The sequence below is a fragment of the Watersipora subatra genome, chromosome 2 (genome assembly GCF_963576615.1).
Source record: "Watersipora subatra chromosome 2, tzWatSuba1.1, whole genome shotgun sequence".
Taxonomy (NCBI): domain Eukaryota; kingdom Metazoa; phylum Bryozoa; class Gymnolaemata; order Cheilostomatida; family Watersiporidae; genus Watersipora; species Watersipora subatra.
The window spans coordinates 8,147,503-8,165,925 of record NC_088709.1 but is presented as its reverse complement, the minus strand read 5'-3'; the positions used below and the strand labels follow the sequence as shown (position 1 = coordinate 8,165,925).

The 18,423-nt window shown below is 37.0% G+C and overlaps 2 protein-coding genes across 2 annotated transcripts in view; both read left to right on the top strand.

Annotated features, from left to right (window-relative positions):
• Positions 1-4,512, top strand: part of LOC137387915 (zinc finger protein 271-like) — a 29,022-nt gene extending 24,510 nt beyond the window's left edge. The window contains exons 11-12 of the mRNA XM_068074428.1: positions 752-808; positions 3,456-4,512. Coding sequence (XP_067930529.1) covers positions 752-808; positions 3,456-4,378 — 980 coding nt within the window. The 3' untranslated portion in view covers positions 4,379-4,512. The remainder of the gene's footprint in view (positions 1-751; positions 809-3,455) is intronic.
• Positions 4,513-14,303: 9,791 nt separating this feature from the next.
• LOC137387914 (uncharacterized) lies at positions 14,304-17,461 on the top strand. The gene is made up of 3 exons (XM_068074427.1): positions 14,304-15,729; positions 16,437-16,661; positions 17,058-17,461. The coding sequence occupies exons 1-3, from the start codon at positions 14,304-14,306 to the stop codon at positions 17,459-17,461; spliced, it is 2,055 nt and encodes a 684-aa protein (XP_067930528.1).
• Positions 17,462-18,423: the final 962 nt, after the last annotated feature.

Here is an 18,423-nt window from a genome sequence, read left to right as displayed (position 1 = left end):
AAAGATCGAGATTATTTTGATGATCAGCAATTATTGTTTTTCAATAATTGTTTTGGTAGATAATCTATTCCCATTTGGAGAGCCATCGCCAAATGCTCGGAAAAGGTTGTGTGCATACCGCAATCTTGTGTTTTGGCTTATGCCGCAAATTCGAATTTGATAAAACGATATCATCGATAAAACGGTAATTAACGATATTACGATAAAACAGACGCGTAAGAACAATAGACATGGTTTTTATCGCAAGCGTGAAGTATATTTGTGAAAATAGTTCGACGAATAAGGATGCATGAAAGTGTAAACATAAACCATCTGGCGCACATACGTCACATTTGAGCCGTTTTGGAAAACGAATCCAAACTAGGGTGGTCTCGTGTCGCTGTGATTTTCTGTTCGTTTTTGAGTTTTTAAGAGCTTTTAATCACATTCCCACATATTTGGCACCTACTACACAACAGAGTAAGACATGGCGAATCTTTTGATACCAAATAACTGTAATGTGAATTTTGTTGCAAGTCAACCTTTAAGGAATAGTGATAATTGCTGTTGACCAGCTCTGATATCAGGTTCTGATATGATAATTATCGTTGTTATTAGAATTAGGAAAAATTCTGAAGCTGAAGAGTTTGAGGATTTTCAAAAAAATTGTTATCTTCAACTGCAAGATGCACTCAGAGTTCTTGGTCACGTATACATATATTCTATAGCAAAATTGACTTTTATTTATGTACACAAGCTGTTTATATTGTAGACATTGAAGTTTATGCAGGCCCAGTAAGCCCTTCGGTCAACCCACACAATGATGGAGGTAAGTATGACATTGGTTTAATTGATATAATAACAGATACCTGTAGCAACGCTGATGCATATTCTAACCCTGCAACTTTTTTCCTTTTTCTGATTACTCTCACTGGTTTTATAGACCATGAGTGCGATAGTTTTACAATAAGTTGATGGGGAGCACACATATTTGACGTTCATTTTCAACGATTTTCTTATTCTTTCCAAACAGCGAAGTCTATTCTGCAAAGTAAAACTTATAACTTTCAACGATACTCTAACTCCGTGACATTGAGATTGATAGACCGACGATGGAACACCTGTACCAATCGATCGCCTTTAAATGTTTATGAACATTTGAGCAGATATCCTATTCTCCGTTTTGTCAACATATCTGATGATCAAGCACAACGAACTAGAATGTCATGGAAGTTTCATATATACCCTAGGACACTTATATTTCGCTAGTATTTAGTTTCGTGAGTAGCACACAGAGTAAAATTTCGCTGCAACTTAATTTCGCAGATCTGATGAGTGCGAAAATATAGTGATGTGAAAATAAATGCAATAGAACAAACATAAATGTATTCCTCAGGTTCAGTTCACTAGTAAAAAAAATTTTCAATTTGGGACTAGTTTGTATTTGTGAACCGCGGGTAGAAATGTGTAGGCGAGAGCGACAATGCAACTTGATCGTTTGCTGCTATTTGTTTCTTGGACTATCAATGACGTCTAGATCCTTGTCCTTGCCGCCGTGACTGATGTGGCACCAATATTATATCTCAAGTATTTATAGCACGAGGTGGCCATGGCGCAAGGTTGTTATTGTTTTTGGTTGGTAATAAAATTAATCGCTACAATAATTATCATTCAATTTTATGACTTTCCCTACTAGACTTTCATCCTCATCAGTTACAAATTCAGTGACTAAACTAATATCATCATCTTCCTCGTCTGTCTTGACTTTTCCACAGGCCTGTATTCCCTGGGGCGCCTGGCCGGCTGAGCCACCCTAACTTTTTAGGAATTTTTGGCGGCTGAGTATAGTCAAACTCGAAGAACTTGCCCTCAGATAAAATGTAAAATTTTATCACGAACACTTGGTTAACTCGAACGCATTCATTTGGTCCGTTCCCACGTAATGATAAATTGCTTTAGATAACTCGATCTCAACATCATTAACTCGAACAGTTATTTGCCCAACGGCTACGGGAACGGTTGTTATCTCTGTAGAATATCACTTTATTCCAAGCCATAGAGATAAACGTTAACTTTTAATAGTTCTTGGGCGTCATTATTATCATCATTATTATCATCATTGGCAAAATAGTTTTGTTAACGACTTTTATAAAGGTTTGCAAAAGGTCAAATTTTACCAAACATCCGTTTGGCAATGGCCCAACGAAAGCGTAAAAGCTTTCGGATGAACTAAAAATAAAATTGGCAAAATTGATCTTTGTTGAAACGCTCAAAAGAAAAAAGATGTCTTTTTTCTGTGCGTTTCAACTGCGGTCAAGTTTAGCCTATTTTAATCTGAAAACGTCCTAGCAGTCACATCGCCTAAAACAAACAAATATCAAATAATAGAAAAAATGTTTATACTTTTCAATAAAATCTTTTAAAACTTTACGTGAGATGCCCGGTTGAGGCCCTACATGAAAGAAACTGGTTGAAGGGGTTGATACCGCCCCTTCAAACCCCCAGATGCTCATAACTAGTCGCCTAACATTAGCTGCCCCAATTTGCAACCAGGGAATACAGGCCTGCTTTTCTTAAAGAACTTGTTATCTCGATTTGCTTTGCAACGCTGCTCAGTCGGCGTATTAGCTATAATGAGTTTAGCAGAAATTGCCCAGTGAGCCCAACCACACACAAAGGCTACCTGCATTTCTAATAGGACGATTTTATTGTGGATATCAATGAACAAAACTATTTAATTTCACGTTTTAGCTTGTTCGTATTGATAGTTTAGTTTCGCTCATGAAATTTTCGCGAGATGAATGGCTCCGCGAAAATGCGAAAGTTAGATGGCGCGAATACATAAGTGTCCTAGGGTAATAGATAAAATGCTATACGCACATCGTTTTTTTAATCGCAAGTGTGGCGAAATAGATTAACATTCAAATCGAGCTTGAAAAGTCGCTCGACTTGACACTACATTATATGGAACTTTTTATGTAATACGAAGCAAAAACTTCACAGTTTTCTATGTTATCTGGAATTTACGTTAAAGGAGCTACTGTACTTATAAACCTCCTACATTTACTTAACTTTAGTAAACCTATGCAAATTGAGTGCAAGTACATCCCTGATGAAGCAACGCTGCTTATATCAACTTATTCATCAAGGATAGATAGACTTGAGTAGTACATAAAAAATATTTTGTACCAAAACACATCTAGAGGGTGCTATCGTTACTGGACTGTATCAAGACTGTAGCTACATAAGATGACTACATGACAATACTTTGGTGTGTGGCACTTCAGAGTCTGTGTGCCAAAAAACCGTCCAAAAGGTTCTACAATATTCGTGTTGTAGCTTTCCTGTCCTGAAGTGTAAAGGAAAGTTTGTCATATTTATCAATCCTCTGTTTTAGAATAGAAGTCATAATCTTCCTTTCGTCTTCATTATGGGTCTTACATTTTGTGGTGAATAAGAATTTTCTCGCATTATAGGTGAATATCGGGGACTGAGATCCTTTCAAAGGCAACAAAACTGGACACCCAGTCTAAAGACAAAGATAAAAGTCCCTATTGCAAAGACACCTTTCCAGTGTAAGATGTGCAGTCATAGCTTTACTCAGCGAAGTCGTCTAACATCGCACATGAGAACTCATACTCAAGAGAAGTCATTTCAATGTACGATATGTAATAGGAGGTTTTCTTGTTCCAGTCATCTGACAATTCACATGAGAACTCATATTGGAGAAAAACCATTTCAATGTATGATATGCAGTAGAAGCTTTACTCGTCGCAGTAATCTAACCACGCACATGAGAACTCATACTCAAGAGAATTCATTTCAATGTACGATATGTAATAGGAGGTTTACTTGTTCCAGTCATCTGACAATTCACATGAGAACTCATACTGGAGAAAAACCATTTCAATGTGCGACATGCAGTAGGAGCTTTGCTTGCCGCAGCAATCTAACCTCACACATGAGAACTCATACTAAGGAAAAACCGTTCCATTGTAAGATTTGCAGTAGTAAGTTTGCTTATCGAGGTAGTCTCGTGGACCACATGAGGAAACACAATGGAGAGAAGCCATATCAGTGTAAAATATGCAGTCACAGCTTTACTCAGCGCGGTAATCTAACTACACACATGAGAATTCATACTAAGAATAAACCATTCCAATGCAATATTTGCTGTAGTAGCTTTGCTCAACAACACAATTTAACCAGACACATGAGGATTCATACCAGAAAGAAGCCATTTCAATGTAAGATATGCAGTAGCAGTTTTTCATTTCAAACTTATCTAACAAGTCACCTAAAGAAGCACACTGGAGAAAAGTCATTTAATTGTGAGATTTGCAGTAGAAACTTTGCTCGACGATCCAATTTAGATAGTCATATGAGGGCTCATACTTGAGAAACACCATATCAATCTAAGATTTGCCATTTTAGCTTTGCTCAATGGTCACAAGACATAAACTCATACCTTAGAGAATTCATTTCATTGTAAAACGTGTGACTGTACAAGTTAGTATGTATCAGTATAAACACATATACAGTCAAACATGGATAACTCGAACTTCAAGGGACCGAGCAAAAGTGTTCGAATTATCAGAGCATTCAAGTTATCAAAGCACTGTCACAAGTCCATATATTTACTTATTTATTAGTAGATACATGTACATATACAAACTATAATATAAATCAAAAGCACAAATGGATTGTTTCAAATTAAATGCTTCTAATGTAAAGTTTAAAACGTTTTCTTGAAAAAGTATAGAGATTTTTCTATTACTTGAGATTGGTTTGTTGTTTGAGGTGATGTTATTGCCAGGACGTTTTTCAGATTGACATTGGCAAAACTTGATCGTTGTTGAAATGCTCAAAAGAAAAGACATTTTTTTCTTTTGGGGTTTTACCCACGATCAATTTTGCCGTTTTTTCTTGAAGTTTATGCAGATTACCTTACTTTACCTGGGATTCGTTAAGAGCAACACTCCGAGGCAGTTCAATTAGAAGTTTTACGAGGTTTTACGGTACATTCTATATCACTCACGCTTTTTTAATAGATACTTATTGAATGTACACACGTATTCTGTGTGTAGGTCAAACGATGAATAGTTTTTTGTAGCTCAGACAACGTATACGTTTAATTACAACATTTTTTAAGACGTTTTAAACATTCAACATTCCGACGTTGATTCAACACGGAATCAACGTCGGAAAACTATTCATCACGGGCTAGCCGAGTCACGCACTCAAGGATCTTCGCCACGCACATACAAAACAACATGCGATTTTTGTTTTGTATGTTCGTGGCGAAAATTCTTGCGCGCGTGACCCGGCTAGCCCGTGCTATTCATCGTATCGCAGTATAAATCAAATTTCACCAAACTTTTAGAAAAGTCGTTGACAAAAATATTTTGCCGATGGTGGTAATAACGACGCTTATGAATTACGAAAAGATGAAGTTTACCTCTATGGCTTTGAATAAAGTGATTTTCTAAAGCGAAAACAACCGTTTCGGTAGCTGTTGGGCAAAAAAACAGTTCGAATTAACAGTGTTGAGTTCGAGTTATCTATAGCAATTTATCATTACGTGGGAACGGACCAAAGGAAATGTTCGAATTAACCATGTGTTCGAGCTATCCGTGGACGAGTTATCCATGTTTGACTGTACTCTGTTTATATACTCTACATAATCACCTATTTGCTTGTGTACAAATTGTATGGTGAATTGTATTTTTGTTGTGTGATTATATCTATGGCATATTTAATGATGAGTACATTTGAATTTTGATAAATAAAGTGAGTATTATGTTCAATAAAAGTGAGTTGTTGAACAACGCAGTTGCCAACGCAACTTCTATTACACAGGCAACGCAGGGTGGCACAGCTAGTATTCAATAAAAATATGTTGTTCAATGAATGACAAGCTTTGGTCTGTGTGTTGAACTACTCTCTGGTTGAACCAAATTGAACATGATTGATGACTGGTTATGGGTTCTTGGACTAGTTCTTTTGACCAAAGCTTCTAACACCAGAAACATTAGATAGGCTATAACTGTTACTAGTCAAATCTTTTTTAGCAAAGCTTTAATCTCTAGACTGCATGAGTTTGAGATTTCCGACCTTTACAAGTCATCGACCAAAACACCTGCGACGCCTTTTGAACTATATTGAACTATAATCGCCTATTATGTAAGCTACATTATCTAAAAACTTTTCAATCAAAATATGTATTCATGAAAACAGAGCATGAGTGGATTAGTAAGTTTTAAACGCATGACTTCTGAGAAAAGCTAATTTTTCTAACAATCTTTCAAATTTTTTGTTTGTGTAAAGAACAATTTTCTAGCTAATGGATTCCATAAGATGTTCACCCAAGCCGATTAGTGTAATTATGTAACCACTGCTTGAACGTTAACAAGGAGTGCATAAATACAGGGCAGATTTTGGTATTTCTAAAAGCTTGACCTCTGCTATAGTTATTTATGTTGGGTAACCATGACAAGCTAACATTGTGACAAGATGGGGCAAAATTGTTAAGAAAGGCCTCGAACTAAAGTGCTTTTTGTCTCGAGTTCATGTTGATCGTCGGCCTTGACATTGTAATTCTTAACTCTGTGTTTGACCAAAAAATTAACCAACCTATTTCGCAGTTTGGTTGCTGATTGTTTTTGTCACCAAAACTGGTCTTTTCTTCTTTTAACAACACAACAATATTTGAAAAACGAAATATCATGACTACGTTAGTATAAATATATAGATAGATGTAATTTTAAAATGCGGTCAGCTAGACTTACTATTGTACAGTTTACCGCATCTCATTCATTCTGTGTCATCCGCTCTGCTTGCACTGATAGGCTGTAAGGGATTATAAGCATTAATTTTCACCGGTATCGGCCAAGGTCTAACGCTCACTCCGATTTTTGCCCTTATGTTGTCAAGGCTGTGGCTAGTAGACTTGTGTTATGTGTACTCATACTCACTGATAAACTACAATTTTATATGATCGTATAGGAAGACCAAGCTTTCCTTAGTAGGAGGAGATACTATGATTATTGGCTGCAGTGGCAGGACAACTACTCTGACAGTTGCAGCAGATATTAACCTTTGAAGGTATTTTTATAAACATACTACTGAATGCCCCACGCTATCAGGGTAATAAAAAAGTTTTTCCACAGAAAATGTATTTTTGTATAAAGGTTGACTTGCAACAAGATTCACATTATAGTCATTTGGTAGCAAAAGATTCCCCATGTCTCACTCTGCTGTGTTGTAGGTGCAAATATGTGGAAATGTGATTACAAGCTCTTGAAAGCTCAAAAACGAACAGTTTATCGCAGCCATCGCGAACACGCCGTAGGTTGGATTTTTTTTTTTCGATGGCGTACTCGACTATTGTTGTTATCATTTTGACGATTAAAGGCTCAATATAAAAGGTCTCGTAGCACTAGTTTATAACAAACACATCGGTTTTTACCGAAACCCTTTATCAAACACTAGTGTTACATGCTACAAATTTTTTAACTTTCGAAGTTGTGGTTTTGATCATAAGAATGAGGAGGATGAATTTACATATGTAGGAGTGGTCGGACAACTCCCAATTATTTTTTATTAGTTATTATTTACTGTGGCAACAACACTAAGTCACTCGCTTCGCGGGAAATATCATTGATGTCTAAATTATCCCACTCATCACCAAGTGCGTTTTTTGAAAATTCAACTGCAGCCCAAAGAGATCATTGATGGAGCACACTGTTGGACTACAGTGTTAGGCTGCGTGTGGGTTATTTGAGCAATGTACTTAAAAAGTTGATTGAGATTTAATTTGAGAATCAACACTACCATCTCCATAATGGCAGAAGCAGGTGCATTACTCTTAACATGGTGCTCTATTAATTTTACTTTCTAACTCTACAATATCATTTAATCAAATTATTTCATAGGAGGCTACTTGTCTGCTACACTATTCAGCATTGTACCTGGTGATAATTCTACCTCATGCTAGCTGTGGCCAACCCCTTTAGCAGCTTTCATTCACATTATATTTTTAATAAGCGTTGTTAAAGACAATCTCAATAAACAGTTTTATATTTAGAAAACTGGTTTATAATGTCAAATTTTCTGTTAGAACATGTGCCCCATCAGGAGCCAAGTGTGCTAGATTTGCACCATTTTGACTAGTTCTACTGAAAAATTTCCCAGAGGGAGAGCCCACCGAGAGGGTGCTCGGCACCCTTCTCAGACTCTCCCCGCAGTATCATTTTCAAACAGGTAGATACAGCCCTGATGCTAGCCTGTATTTATTACAGCTAGCGTCTTAGTCTCATTTAGCCATTGATCCACATCATAATTTGAATCACTTGGTTGTGTATATAAGTCATATATAATATGTTGGGTATATAATATATTGAATCGCTAGAACAGTTTTAGCCTGTGATCCCATCTTCTTTTCAGCCTGTTTCAGGACCACCATAAACAGGCCCAGGAGAATAGTAAGGAGGTGTACCTTCGCACTAGTGATGGAAATTATGTTTATAATTATATACAAGTTTACTACACATGATAAAACTGTACGTTTTTGTTGTGGCACAACCTTTATATTTTCAGAAAATTTTTAAAATTCAATTACCCATTCACACGTGTAGTTTAATAGTTTAATCTTTAAAACTTTGGCGTTTTGCAAGAAAAATTTGTGCAGAACCAACTAGTAGGTTGTTTATTAAAGGGAAAGCAAACACTTAAAGGAAAAGTGAACACAATTTACTGATGAAGGCCAACTTTTATCCTATTTTTCGTGTAATTTACTACGTTTAGCAAAACATAAATTATCTCTTACAACAGATAAATACTCAGAATAATATTCAAAAAACAAATGCCCATGCAGTCACATTAACTGAGTACAGAGTCTTTTCAACTGCATATTATGCAAAGATCGGATAAATACGTCATTGCAAAAATGTGCGTGAAACGGACTCGCCACTGGGAATGCTGATTCTTAATCAATCATCTAATCACGCGACATGTAGCATTTGACTTGATTCGTTATTATTTAATGTGATGGAGATCACACGTTCCTGCATTGTGACAAGTCGGAAACAAGTGCACATATAGAACACAATCTATGATTGTCTTTGCTAAAACGTATCGCTAAAAAATTTCAATTATAATTTATTTCTATCATTCTTTTTTTACGTTCACAATACGAAGGATAAAAGACTCACTGCTAAAACAACTACTTTTTGCTCGTCTACGGGTACATTGGAAAAAAAACTAAAAAATTATTCCTTCATGCGTTGTTTCCTACATAATGTTGCCTGATCCAAATGGTAGTTATGTAGGCTTCAAAATGTAGAATCAGAAGATGATCAGAATGACGCAGATGAAGTTGAACTTTTTATTATGGATGAAGGAAATTAATGTAAGTTCAGTTGTGAGTTGAGCAAAATATGGTTTTTAGAAATGTTTTAACTGAATCTGACAACATCTTTACTTAGCTGATGTTCATGTCTTGTACAGTGAATAAGTGATTTTAACAAAATAATACAATCATAATGTGTGGTTTGATGAATAATTATATTTCAATCATTTGACTTGCGCCATGACATAAAGCCACCACATTTAACAGCTTATGTTACATAAATATAAATCATGTTATACAAAGAACAGCATAATATTTATAATTTGAATAGCCTGTTATATTAATTTCATCAAAACGGTACCTCATCTAAAACTAAGGATTGGGTATAACTTTCATGTGAATCTTGACCTGTGCATTTCTATTGCTGTTCTACCATCTGGCTTTGTATAAGATGTTTTGAAAATGGAGCTGCTTTGTCCTGCAGTTCATATATTTATATTTATTCACAATGTAACTACTATCTACATGTAGAGCATTAAAAGTATAACAGACAGGTTAAACTTTTTTGTGTGTTACACCATCATCATACTAATTTCAGAATGTTGCACAGTACAGTGTTAGGGTAATTTAAGACTGCATGGTGACTGTATGTTCATGCATTATTCTGCAGACTGTGTGACAGTGACTAATTGAACCAACATGTTGGCGCAAAAATGTGCTCTCTTCGAAACTCAAACGTCTTTCCAGCATATACATTTCTTGCGCGAAAGCCTTTAGCTTCTTTAGAGTAATAGACTGTCATCTTCAGTTCCCCATTGCTATCTTTAATAAATAATTTATAATAATCAAAATTTAATGTCAGTTATCAATTGTTTTAATACAATTTCTGCATAAATTTATCTTTAATGTTGTTTAAACTGTAAAAGTGGTATCCCTGCTGAAGAGTAGTATTATAATAAATTCATATACATGTATAGTTTTATTGTAGATACAGCTTACTAGTCAGAACTTCTCATCCCACATTCGTGTTGTGATTTATCACTGTTAGTTTGATTCTTGTAAAATATCCTGGGGGGATCAAAGTCTATTCGCTTTGGTGCATAACTTAATATGAGGCTGTGGAGGTTTTTTATAGCACCCGTGTGTTGACCATAGTTCAACAGACGCAATGTGTTTAGCAGTCTCGCTTGCCCTAACGCATCATTAAGGACTTTGTGCCCTGCACTTCCTGGAATTTCACCTTTCTTTCCATTTCTCTGTAAACATCAAATTATTCGTTGTTATTTTTCAATTTATTATAAACCTGCAAAGTTTCTGTTTATTCAAATGTCAACCAACAGCAGAATATTTAGCATTTGTACAATCTCTGTTTAGTATTATGCAATGAGTCACTACATCTTCTTATATCACAAACCAAAGGCATTGTAAGCGATATATAAAATATTATATTACGCATTTGCCTGTGCTTTGTTATTTCTGAATATATGATTAGATTCAACATACAGCTTTCATGCCAACATTGGGTGCAAATAATATATTTTTTTATCACTCACGGATAAATTGGCTCATGACAGCAGTGGATGAACTTGTCGTGTCCTGGAAAGCTCCTATTAATATTAGCGACACGGTATCTGATGGTAAGTACCATCTCAACCAATAGCTCAGAATCGCCTTCACATTGAACCGCAGAATACCACACAAGGTTCTTTATTTCTTTTACCCAAGGGAGCAACTCTTTTTGATCTTTGCGAACATTCGCTCTAGTCAGATTTTTGGCGAGATTCTTGGTCAGATACCATACATCCTATCAAAAAATTACAAATAAATACCACTAAAGTTAATACGTTTGAATTGCTTTTAAACAATTACTTTCAGTGTCACTACCACAAATACTTTCACCATAACCGCTATATACCATCATCACCAACACACACTAACACTACACATAGTTAAATAGTTATACCTGACTGTAAGTATAGGCCAATTACTTCAAGCGATCTGTAAAGCCTATATTAGTAATGGTAGCATGAATATAAAAATAGTATCGCAATCCCAATTTTATGATTATATTAGTCATGTATTTTATGAACACTTAGGGCATTTCTGACAATCTAGACCGAACAGAAAATTTAACTTCCCTGACTAACATTTGCTCAGTTAGCCAAGTTAATTCAAGTGAATCAAGTTAAAATCAAACGTATGAAACTCAGCCTGAGTCTCATCGTCACCCAGTCATATTAAATCATTGATTTAATATGTACTCTAAGTACTCATGTACAGTACTGAGTATTTCTAATTCTTATATTTATTAATTTATATTATGGAACTACTATATTGGTTATTAATATTTATTTAAAATTATTTATAAATTACTTACAGTTGAGGTTTTCCTGTTCGATGATGCCCTCGTGCTGTGAATGAACTTCTCCCTTTTTCATCCTTAATCTTGTGGTTGTCCCAAATTTTTCAGAATAAAGCTGGCTCTCATGGAAGTGCCTAATGCACACGATCGCACCAGCAGGTAGCTTGCGAAAAGTTAAATTGGCTGATACTAAATGAATTAAAGACAGCTACAATTTTGCTAAATTTGGCGACTGAGACACAGGCACTATAAAAGAAGTTATGCCACAACTTTTAGTGTCAGATTAGAGACTAGCAAAGAAACATCTACGCATTGTAACTAACTGATTGTGGCTAAGCAAAAAATTCAAATGCATTAGACGTTATCTCACTAAGGAATAAGTTACCGGAAACGGCTGAATTACGACTCAGTGATGGTCCGAGGTAAATGCGCCAAAATATATTTTCAACTTTGAACTTGCTAAACTAGTAAAAATATCTGCTAAAATTTTGTTTTCTCGTTCAACTAACGTTGTATGATGCATTCATAATCATATAAAACAATGTTAAAATGATGTGTTTACTTTCACTTTAATTTTAAGAATGTTTTATATGATTTGTAATGCATGATATACTACATTAAATGAAAAAACCAATTTTAGCAGATATTTTTACTAGTTTAGCAAGTTGAAAGTTGAAAATATATTTTGGTGCATTTACCTCGGACCATCACTGAGTCTTAACACTGCCGTTTCCGGTAACAGTTTATTTACTACTTCCTTAGTAAAATATTGTCTAACGCATTTGATATATTTTTTTAGCCACAATCAAGTTATTACAGTAGATTGATGCTCTTTTGCTAGTCGCGAATCTGACGATAGAATCGAATAGAAGTCGTGGTATAACCTTTTTAAGATTCATGTGTCTCAGTCGCCAAATTTAGCAAAATTATGGCTGTCTTAAGAAAAGTGTGCCAGACAACTACAAGCTTAATGGTGAAAGAGGGAGAATTTCCATACCCTAATGGTGTTGTACTATACAGCAAGAGGGCATTCTCAAACAGAAAAACCTTAACTGTAAGTAATTTATAACAAATGATTAAAGATTATATCATGTCGCTAATATTCATAGCTTTCCAGGACACGACAAGTTCATCCAGTGCTCTCATTAACCAATTGATCCATGAGTGATGAAAACATATATCATTTGCACCCAATGTTGGCATGAGAGCGGTATGTTGAATCTAATAATATATTCAGAGATATCTAAGCACGGGCAGATGTATAATATAGTATTCTATATATGTATATCACTTACAATGTCTTTGGTTTGTGATATAAGAAGATGCAGTCATTTATTGCATATTATTAAACAGAAATTGTACCAATGGCAAATATTCTGCAGCTGGTTGACATTTGAATAAGCAAAAACTCTGCAGATTCATGATAATTATATTTAAAAATAACAACGAATAATTTGATATGTTTACAGAGAAATGGAAAGAGAGGTGAAATGGTTAATTCCAGGAAGTGCAGGGCGCAAAGTCCTTTGTGATGCTTCAGGTCAAGCGAGACTGCTAAACACATTGCGTCTGTTGAACCGCGGTCAACACACGGGTGCTTTAGAAAACCTCCACAGCCTCATATTAAGTTATGCACCAAAGCGAATAGACTCTGATCCCCCAGGATATTTTACAAGAATCAAACTAGCAATGATGGATCACAGCACAAATGTGGGAAAAGAAGTTCTGACTGGTAAGCTGTATCTACAATGAAATTATATATGGATTATATTACTCGCCATCATGGATACAAATTTTACAGCTTGTACATCATTAAAATTAAATTTATGCAGAAATCGTAATTTAACACAATTAATAACTGGCTTTAAATTTTAATTATTATAAAGTTGTATATATATATTAAAGATAGTGATGAGGAACTGAAGATGACAGTCTAGTACTCTAAAGAAGCTAAAAGTTTTTGCCCAAGAAATGTATATGCTGGAAAGACATTTGAGTTTCGAAGAGAGCTTTTAAAGATTATCTGTAAGAAATCTCTTGGATCAACTCCAAAGGTACATGCAGTAAGTCATACCTGAACTGCAATGTAGAAAAAAACACATGTTTGCACCAAGATGTTGGTTCAATTAGTCACTGTCACACAGTCTGCAAAATAATGCATGAACATACAGTCAACATCTAGTCTTAAATTACCCTAACAATGTACTGTGTGACATTCTGAAATCAGTATGATGGTGTAATATACAAAACAATTTCAACTAGTTTGTTATACTTTAAATTGCTCTAATTTATCTACATGTAGATAATAGTTATATTTGTTGAGGAAATCAATCATACACCCTTCATAGCTATTGCTCTTCACATTTCTACATTTATAGTTTAACATACATGTATTTTAACCAAGTAATACACGTTGTGTGTGAGTTGTCTGCTCCTGTTTTATGTATGCCGAGATTTCATAATTAGTGACACCATAGACATCCAATACGTGATTAGCAATTGACTATTAATATTATATGTGTTGTGTCCATGCCGTTCTTCTTCCTGTTTTTTACGCGCTTCTTACATATAACAGCAAATATATATATATATATATATATCTAACTTTCATCCATGGCATCCATCAACACTTCAACAGGTTATGGGCCCAGGAATCATTTATTTTACTCCAGTAACCCAACTGACTATCAAATGTGGGAAACCAGATTCACAAATTATCTGTATACGCTGGATATTAAGCTTTACAAAGCAGCTTTACCGAAAGAGGATTCTGTCCAAGATGAAGAGGATTTTCATATCAGCAATAGAAGGACATACGCCGAACTCGTTCAGGTTCTCGATGAAAGGTCGCTCCAACTTATCATGGCAAATGCTGCTAATGATGGTAGAAAAGCACTTAGAGTGCTCCGACAATATTACGCTAGTACTGAAAAACCAAGAGTACTCTCTTTATACGAAGAACTCACCACACTCCGGCTCAATGACACAGAAGATATAACAGGTTACCTGATAAGAGCTGAACGCGCTGCTACTGGTTTAAGAACATCTGGTGAGCAAACAAGCGATAACCTTGCAATAGCTATGATATTGAAAGATTTACCCGAAACCTACAAACCACTCGTAGTTGTGCACACGCAACTTGACAAAATAAAAACATTATCTGAATTTAAATCTGCGCTCAACACGTATGCTAACACCGAAGCAATGAGGTCACCTTCAAACACTGCGCTCGCTACGCATAGTAATAGCAAATGGAGCTCCACAAATCGTAACCCAAGGACTGCACCACCAACAAGCGATACTCGCATACAATGTCTAGCTTGTGGAAATACGGGACATAAAGCCCGTAATTGCTCTCAAGACCGGTCGTCTTTATTTTGTGACCACTGCCAGATCATTGGACACGTAGAAGCCATATGTCAGAAAAGAAAGAGGTTATTCAATCAGAATAAATCTAACGTGAATGTAGTTACAACTACCCCAAATACTGCTCATCCATCAACCTCCTTTCATTTTGTCGTAAATGCGAGTGAAGCTCATAACGGCGCACCGGGTAACACTCCTTCACGCAAGTTGCTCGTAGATACTGGAGCCACGACACATATAGTGAACTCGCCCGACCGCTTCATTGCATACGACAGCACATTCGCTCCAAAAGAGCATACGATTGAAGTAGCGGATGGCCGTCGCAGTAACCAACTTGTAACCGCTTGTGGTGATGCTGAATTCATGATAACAGACGCAACTGGCAAATCACAAACGGTGATACTACATAACGCCTTGCTAGCCCAAAGTTTTCCGGTAAGCTTGTTCTCTGTTCAGGCAGATACAGAGGCTGGCGCTGTTGCTATATTTTCTAAAGGCAACAACACAATCCAATCTGGTGACACTGTATTCAGCCTTGTACAACACGGCAAACTATACTTCTTGGAGGATAGACACGATGGCGCATACACAACAGGAACTATACAGGAATGGCACAGATGTTTGGGACATATGAACCATGAGGACATAAATCAACTGCAAGCATGCACACAAGGTATGTCAATTGCTAAGCCACAAAGTGTAACCCAAACTTGTATTACTTGTAATGAAAACAAGGCTACTAGACTTCCAAAAGCTACTGATGATGTGCCTGTACATGCTACAAAACCGCTTCAACGGGTACATACAGATATTACCGGGCCAATCATGCCAATATTACAAGAAGGCTTCAAGTATATTATCAATTTTGTTGATGAATACTCTAGCATTTTATTTGTGTACTTCCTTCGTTCAAACGACGAAGCAACTACCGCTCTAAACAGTTCCTCGCAGATGTAGCGCCAGTCGGTCAACCACAGGAAGTTCTCAGTGACAATGGGGGGGAATACGTGAGTAAATTGTTCCAAACCGTACTAGTGGAAAATCAAATCAAATACACATCAACAGCCCCATATACGCCGTATCAAAATGGCAAGTCAGAGAGAGCATGGCGCAGTCTGCTAGAAATGGCCCGGTGTTCACTCTCTGAGTCGGGTATAGCTAAACCCTATTGGACATATGCTGTGCGACATGCCCAATACCTTCGTAACCGTAGCTTTCAAAGATGTACAAAATCAACTGCATATGAACTGTTCACGAGAGCCAAGCCTGATATGCGGAAGATATATGAATTCGGCTGTGCGTGCACATATTACAACGAATCCCACAAACAAAAACTCGATGTTTGGGGATATCCAGGTTATTACTTGGGTGTAAATACAGCAAACCACAGTTATTATATACTTGACTCTCAATGCTCAAGGATTATAACGACGCGAAATATAAGGATACACAAGTCCGAATATGCCGACGAAAAGGCAGTTGAAGAACACGAGGAACTCTGGTCTCCTTGCAGTGTTAATACTGGGCAAAATGCCGATACACCCGTTGACATCACCGTGCCGCAAGTACCTGTGAGTCCTCAGCCTACTGCCGGTAATGATGAAGGTAGGCCGCGCAGGGAGCACAAAACTCCAGCTCGTTTTAGTGATTACGTACTCTCAGCAAATGTTGATTATGCTTACACTGCTTTTCCACTGATACCTAACACTTATGACGAGGCGACAAATAGCAAGCAGGCACACGTGTAGAAAGCTGCAATGGATAAAGAGGTGACAACCCTCTGCGATAACAACACCTGGGAAGTGACCCCTCTACCAAAGGGATGTACGGAAACTAAAGGGCGTTGGGTATACACACTTAAGCAGGGCAAAATGCTGGATCAAGTTCAGTACAAGGCTCGTTATGTCGCAAGAGGTTTCACTCAAGTATAAGGGGTTGACTATGATGAAACTTTTTCACCAACTACACGGTTCACTTCTATACGTGCTTTGCTACAAAAAGCAACTAATGAAGACCTCGTTTTACATCAGTTAGACGTCAAGGGGGCATATCTGAATGCACCAATCGATAAAGAACTATACATACAACAGCCACCTGGCTATGAAATGACAGCCAACTGCAGCACACGTCTTACATGCCGACTAAACAAATCCATATATGGTTTAAAGCAAAGTGGCCGCATGTGGTATGAAACACTGACTGATTATCTCAAAGCGAATAGATTTGCAGCTAATGTTCAAGACCCATGTCTGTACACTCGCGGTAGAGTGGATAAGGATGATTATGCTATCCTAGTGTTTTGGGTCGATGATATCATTGTTGGCGGAAAAACTGATACAAGCATAAACTCAGTAAAAACTCTTTTGCAGGAGAAATTCAACATGGACGACAGGGGACAACTCTAGTGGTTTCTAGGTATAGACTTTAAAAGGCTGAACAATGGACGCTATCAGATCAACCAACAACGTTATGCTGAGCAAATACTCAAACGTTATGGCATGGCTGAATGCAAGCCGGCTTCTACTCCAAGTGGTAGTGACACACATCTCCAAAAGGCTACAGATGACGAGCATGAACAAGTACACATATCAAAGTTCCCATATCGTGAGATCGTTAGCAGCCTTATATACTTGATGACAGCCACCAGACCAGATATCTCTTGGTCTGTCTCCAAACTTTCACAATATCTGGATAAGCCAGAACCTGCGCATGTTACAGCAGTGAAACGTCTACTTCGCTATATTAAGGCCACGCTTTCACACACACTGATATATATAGCCCAAGTGACGGTGTTCTCAGAGGCTATTCCGACTAGGACTGGGCCGGTGACACGGATGATAGACGTTCCACCACCGGTTTTGTAACTACCATGGGCTCATGTCCGATCAGCTGGAAAACTAGAAAGCAGCCTAGCGTAGCGCTTTCCAGCTGTGAGGCCGAGTACATGGCTCTATCAGATACCACAAGAGAGATGCTCTAACTGCGTACGTTCTGCCTCTCACTCGATCTTAAACAATCAGAGCAGAACATAGTTCTATCCGACAACCAGGGCGCAATAGCACTATCCAAAGGACATGGCGTTAAACATTCTCGCTCCAAAATATATTGACATTAGATATCATTTTGTCAGAGAACAGACGACAATGCTCTACAAATATGTGTAGTGACAATAACCTCGCCGACATCATGACCAAACCGCTCGATTGAATCAAACATGACTGTGCACTCAAACAGTTCGGTTTTATGATTGAGGGGGCGTGTTGAGGAAATCAATCATACACCCTTCATAGCTATTACTCTTCACATTTCTACATTTATAGTTTAACATATTTTAGCCAAGTAATACCCGTTGTGTGTGAGTTGTCTG

What these genes read in the sequence shown, in the direction of transcription:
- LOC137387914 (XM_068074427.1), top strand. Translation starts at nt 14,304, where the DNA reads ATGGCATCCATCAACACTTCAACAGGTTATGGGCCCAGGAATCATTTA. An exon ending in ACTGCAAGCATGCACACAAG is followed by an intron (nt 15,730 to 16,436) that starts GTATGTCAATTG and finishes GTGTAAATACAG; the next exon opens with CAAACCACAGTTATTATATA. An exon ending in TACTGCCGGTAATGATGAAG is followed by an intron (nt 16,662 to 17,057) that starts GTAGGCCGCGCA and finishes TGCTACAAAAAG; the next exon opens with CAACTAATGAAGACCTCGTT.